Below are 6,157 nucleotides of genomic sequence, written 5' to 3'. Positions count from 1 at the left end.
TGCTATGAACATGTTGCAATATATTCGTTACAATTGATTATAATGGAAAGCTAAAGTGGTACGTTGTGTAAACTGTTGGTGTTTTCCAACTCACCTGCAATGAAGTAAGGCCTATAATGCTGAGAAAAAAACAAATAAAAAGACAACTAATAAAGTTAGATTTGAAAAGAATGAAAACATCTGAGTGCGAATGCAACAAACTCAGGGGCTAGCCTGAAGATACATTTCAAAGACATCTCAATTCCAACTGCCTGTAATGCCCCCCCCCTCCCATAGCTCTCTCTCACCCCCCCACCCCTTCTCTCTCTTTCTCTCTCTCTCTTTCTCTTCTCTACCCAACCCCCCCCTACTTTCTCTCTCTCTCTCTCCCTCCTTTAAGTTAAGAGATGGGTTGAAGTTGGAATGATGTCAGCTCACTTCTGTGTGGGCATTCATAGCAGCAGCACTGTGTCTCCAAAGCGAAGCTGTTCAACGAACCGCAAATAAAGCAGCATTACGCACCACGATGTGACGGAAGAGGAGCGACTCTGCTCGTGGAGAGTTGGATACAAAACTCTTTGATATTGTCTGGACCCTGTGTGCTCATCAGGAGAAATCGAAGAACCTATGTTATGGGGTTGCTGTTTGAGGAGATGCATGTGTGCAGGTACTGCGCCTTATGTGGGCTACACTCTGTTCGTGCTGACCAGGAGCGTTACGCACAACATATCACCATGCATTAGTGAACGGCTGTTCAGCACAGCCAGTCTTAGCTGTTTTGGAATGGAAAACGGTGGCAAACATCGAACATGATCCGAAAGCACAAATTGGCGCTAGAATGGATTTAAATCAGTTTGATGTGTTGATGGGGAACGTATCCAAGGATGAGAACACCACGGAAGCACCGCTTGGCTTGCCACACACCGGGGCAGCCACTGCGCTCATCATTTGTGTGGTTATCATCATTATTTCGGTGACCATTGTCGGTAACGTGTTGGTGATTGTAGCGGTGCTGACCAGTCGTGCTCTCCGTGCGCCCCAGAACCTTTTCTTGGTCTCCTTGGCATCAGCGGATATCCTGGTGGCCACACTGGTCATCCCCTTCTCCCTCGTCAATGAGGTCATGGGCTACTGGTACTTTGGGAGTACTTGGTGCGCTTTTTACCTGGCTCTGGACGTTTTGTTCTGCACCTCATCCATCGTGCACCTGTGCGCCATCAGCCTGGACCGTTACTGGTCAGTGACAAAGGCGGTCAGCTACAACCTGAAGCGGACACCTAAGCGCATCAAGTCAATGATCGCTATAGTGTGGGTAATATCTTCTGTCATCTCCTTCCCTCCTCTCCTCATGACCAAACATGATGAACGGGAGTGTCTGCTGAACGATGAGACCTGGTACATCCTCTCCTCGTGCCTGGTGTCCTTCTTCGCTCCGGGTCTCATAATGATTCTAGTTTACTGTAAGATCTATAAGGTGGCCAAACAGCGCTCCTCCACCGTATTCGTGGCCAAAAACGGTCTGGAGAGGCAGCCCTCACAGTCCGAGACATGTTTCGTCAGGAATGACCGGTTTGAGACGGAGAGCCCGAGCAGCCAGAGCTCCGGGAGTCAACAGAGGAGGCAGGGGGAGCTGGATGACATAGACCTGGAGGAGAGCTGCTGTCCGTCGGATACTAAACCCCGCAATCATCGCTTCAACAAGCGGAGAAAGGTGGAGGGGTCAGACTGCTGCCCGCCTCAGAACTGCCGTCTCTCCTGGGCTTCAGCCCGGGCGCTGCAGCTCCCCCCGGAGCAGAATCACCCAGCTGCGCGACAACAGCTGGCCGCGGCCAACAAGACCAAGGTGGCCCAGATGAGGGAAAAACGGTTCACCTTCGTGCTTGCTGTTGTGATGGGGGTGTTTGTGCTTTGCTGGTTCCCCTTCTTCTTTACCTACAGCCTGCATGCTATCTGCAGAGAGAGCTGCTACATCCCTGGTGCACTTTTCAACCTTTTTTTTTGGATTGGCTACTGCAACAGTTCTGTGAACCCTATAATATACACTATTTTCAACAGGGATTTCAGGAAATCCTTCAAGAAAATCGTATGCAGAACTTCAAAACGCACTTAAGCAAAGGAATCCTGTGGGCAAAAGTGGTTGCCACTTTCACTCAATGGGCAAAAAGGGGTATATATAAGAACTCATTCTTCTTCTACTGACTGTGTTCCCTCCCCACATTCATTTTAATATAACTCGTCTGAATAAAATGTGAAGTTGCAAAACAAAAGTACAGATACATATGTTCAGTTCATCAAAGTCTAAAATGTGATGCAAGCATGCATCAAACATGGTCATGGTTAATCAATCATTAGATGCATATGACACAGTTGTAATATAGGTCATTGTATAAAAAGTCCTGCAACACGCACCTTTGAAGAAGTTCCTCTATAGATGTGATCAATATTTCGTACTGCAGCAAGCCGGGGGAAAGAGCAACGTCAGGGTGAAATTGAAGTCACGAATGTAGTTTAAAATGCGTGATTCCAGAGCTGGAGGCTGGTGCACAGTGGGTGTTTTGTGTAAAGATAAAAGAAGATTACTCTCCATCATATAAGATATGAGCATGAGGATAAGCAGGATAGTAGCATGCCTTTTCCCATGCCATGGGGAAAAAATAAAGAATACATTCCTATGGTTTAAATGATTTATGTTTATTATCATGTGGTACAAATTGGTATTATAACAAGTATTTTTAGACACACATGTATTTAAGCTTGCTGCTGTTTAAGCTACAGCAAGGCCATTTCTTATCAGTGAACCCCCAAACTTACATAAGAGTATAATCTTAAACCCCCACCGCACCATCACACCAGAACACAATGTCCAAGCTGAGGCCTGTGTGTGCAAAAACTCAATACATCTGTGTTTAATTTCAACACCTCACAATAACTGAACAAGATTAAGGCCATGCAAGATCCCATTCTGCTACACAGCCTGATTTTGGTTTCATTCATGGTACTGCAAGAAAAAACACATTTCAGTAGATTTCATTAGCTGTAGTCATACTCCTGAACATGCCAGAGGACAGATATTGTCGCACAGATATTGTCAGATATTGTCCCACTTCCATCAACATCAAATCTCCTTGGTTGAATACGAGAGCTTAATATCCACACGCCTCAGTCTGTAATCCTTTGCTTTATAAAACTGTATTAAAAGTAATCTATATTAAGAAAGCTATGACATACATGAACAGGAAATGTTTTGGTTGCTGCACATTACTGTTTACCTCACAGGCTTGGTTGCTTCATGATGCATCTGGGACCAAAACTGTATATGTAATGTGTTTTTGTTTTTTTCGAAACATGCATGAGAAGTTCTTGTACTTTCTTCTGGAAAAAAAGTAGTGAAAAGAAGGCTGGCCAGCTCCATATCAGCCTATTGTCTGCAGGGGGGTGCTGCGGATAGATAGACTATTTATATCCTCTTAGGAATGTCTTCAAAGCATCTTACGGCTTACTGGCGCCTGCCAAAGATAATCACCCTGTTTGAAGGAATTTTAAAGAAGGTTAATGAATTTGTTTCTGTGAAGTATGCACATATTCATGAGGGTGTTGTTAAAATATCACTAAAGGCAAAAAGAGTGAAGGTGTTGATATATTTCCTATTCCACTTGACGTTCCGCACTATTTTATTCATGAAGATTATCAGACAGTCTGGGAGAGGTTAGAGGAAGGAAATGTTATCTCAAAGGGACTCATAAACTCTCTAAACATATTAAATGTCTGGGTCGAGACACACTAACAGGAAGTAGTGAAAAAAGCATTGTATCTTCATCTTGAACAATTACTGGTATGGAAGTGGTGTTAATGTAATTTGAAACTGTTGTGTATATGTTAAATAATGTCATTTCTCTAGACAGCACTGTCATTACTCTTAAAGCCTGTTGCATTCCCTGAGGAGGAAATATTTACATGAGTACTATGTCATTTTCTTCCCGATTACCATCTGACAAGAAGTCCAACTCCCTTGTTAAATCTCACTTCCTAATTCAATTAGCTTTCCAATCATATGCTCTGTTGCAGCAAAATGAAACACAATGCTGTATTAATGTTGCTTTCAGTTGGGTTTAATCTCTCGAAGGAATTTCTCGTGACACAGTTCAGCTCAGTTGCATCTTTCCGACCAAAGTGAGAGTACTAACAAGTAAAAACAGCATATCTTGTTATGTAATGGTTGTTCTCAAATACAGATCTCTCACAATCCCCCACTATTCAAGATAAATGCTCTGTTATTGTATTTGTATTCAAGATCAAATGAGTGTTGTGTGTAGTCTGTTTATTTGGAGGCCTTATTATACCGAACTCTTTATTCATCCTAGACTGTAAACAAAGTGTGAGACTCTAGTTCAGGAAGAGAAAGCAGAGCTGTGACGCCCCCTAACCTCTCAAATCTCAATCCAAAGGCTTAAAGAGAGCGAGGAGAAAGATGAGGGGAAAGTTTTATTTTGGGCAGTTTTTTAAAGGAGGGTAGGAGTGGATGGTCAGTGCAGACTGCCAGGGCTGTTGAGTACTGAAGGCAATGCTATTTGCAGTCACATTTCTCCAAAGGAAAGATGCTTAAAATGTTTCAAAATCAGGGCAGCATCTGAGGATGAGAGATGCTGAAGGATGCCGAGAGCTGTTGTCCTCTGCTACGTTACCTTGTTTGTCAGGCACAATGCTGCATATGCAGGTAATTGCTTTTGTCAATCGTCTCTAACAAGATAAGGGTTGAAGGCGAGCAAGGCCAAAAGTGGCGTCAATTCCAGGAAGCTGCGTATCTTGAGAAGAAGAGCCAGTTTGTCATTAGTGTAAATCAGCTGGTGGGATTGAGCTCACTCCCTCCAGGTCGTTCTAAGAAATACATACAGCCCCGTTAAACACAATCACACTTGAGGTGTCAAAGGAAATTAGAGAGCTGTGCGTTTGTATTTCTGCATGCACACATCCTCGAAATTAAGACAAATAACTTTGACAGCCTTTGTATTTTGAAGTAGATAAACAAGCTGACCGAACTGAAATCTCTTGGTTTGGTTACAACTATTTTTATTAAAAGGCTTATTGGCTCAACATCGTTCAAACAAACTGAAACTGAAGAAACAACTTTGTGTAGTAGTTGATTATTTGTGGTGCGTTGGAAAACCTGTAAACCATGTGTAACCATGGACACCTAATCCATAGACCTTCCTCCTCATGTTGTTTTGCTTGAATTCCTGCATTAGGCACACAAATATTCAGGAAAGTGTAGTTTTTCAAAGGGAGATGTGGCTGTGTCTATTTGTTTATCACAATTTGTTCATCACAATTTGTTCATTCTTGAATGAGCATTGTATATTTATTTAAAAAAAAAAAAGTGTACAAAATATTTCCATCCAATCTCATTCTACTTTATATTCAAGTCTTCGCAGCTTCAACATGTTCACAATGTTTCCACTACATACAGAATTGAGTGTGATGAAAGGACGACAGAAAACAGATGGTGCCATTCATAAAAACATGTGTATTGTAGACATTAAGGCTTCTGTTTTTCCCGATCATAGTATTGCTGTTGTCTGTCTTTAAAAATCAGTGAATATATTGTATCCATCCCCACACACTCTATTCCATAAAGTCAATGTGCTTTCTCAGCAGTTTGTGTGATAATAAAACTCCTTTCATTTCTAGCAGGCATTTGCAGGCAATATTTAAATCCAAAGTAAACCTTTGTGATTAATTTTCTAGTGAATAATTGCGTACTGTATTCCTCTCACAATCTCTGGTTGAAGGGACTGCTCTTGGTACGCTCCAGTGCTTCCCCTGTTTCTCTACAGAGGCAGGTTAATGGGATGATGCCCTGCTGGACCATAATGCATCTCTCTTCCCCTATTGTTATCTATTCCTGACATCATCACAGACATACATCTCCTGCTCTGACATATTTGTCCATTTATCCACTTTGTGGCATAGAAGTAACACCATTAAAGGCTCACCTTTGACCTGTGATACTACACAACATCCAATAACTAAAAACAGTAAATGGACTGGGCTTACTATAAGGTGAAGGTAGGTCACAACTGCACAAAAGGGGAACTAAAAATACAATATGTAAGGCAAAATGTAAAGCGAATGGGTCATTAATTCCAAATGAGCACGGACAGGGAAGGGATCTTACATCTAC

General features: G+C 42.3%; 1 protein-coding gene across 1 annotated transcript; it reads left to right on the top strand.

Moving 5' to 3' along the window:
• Window positions 1–398: 398 nt before the first annotated feature.
• On the top strand, window positions 399–5,663 carry adra2db (adrenergic, alpha-2D-, receptor b). Its single transcript, XM_034093413.1, has one exon. The coding sequence runs from the start codon at window positions 818–820 to the stop codon at window positions 2,087–2,089; it is 1,272 nt and encodes a 423-aa protein (XP_033949304.1). The 5' UTR covers window positions 399–817; the 3' UTR covers window positions 2,090–5,663.
• Window positions 5,664–6,157: the final 494 nt, after the last annotated feature.

Source organism: Pseudochaenichthys georgianus, chromosome 10 (assembly GCF_902827115.2).
Source record: "Pseudochaenichthys georgianus chromosome 10, fPseGeo1.2, whole genome shotgun sequence".
In the NCBI taxonomy this organism is placed as follows: Eukaryota; Metazoa; Chordata; class Actinopteri; order Perciformes; family Channichthyidae; genus Pseudochaenichthys; species Pseudochaenichthys georgianus.
The sequence above is the reverse complement of the archived record's forward strand: the minus strand, read 5'-3'. Positions and strand labels throughout refer to the sequence as shown.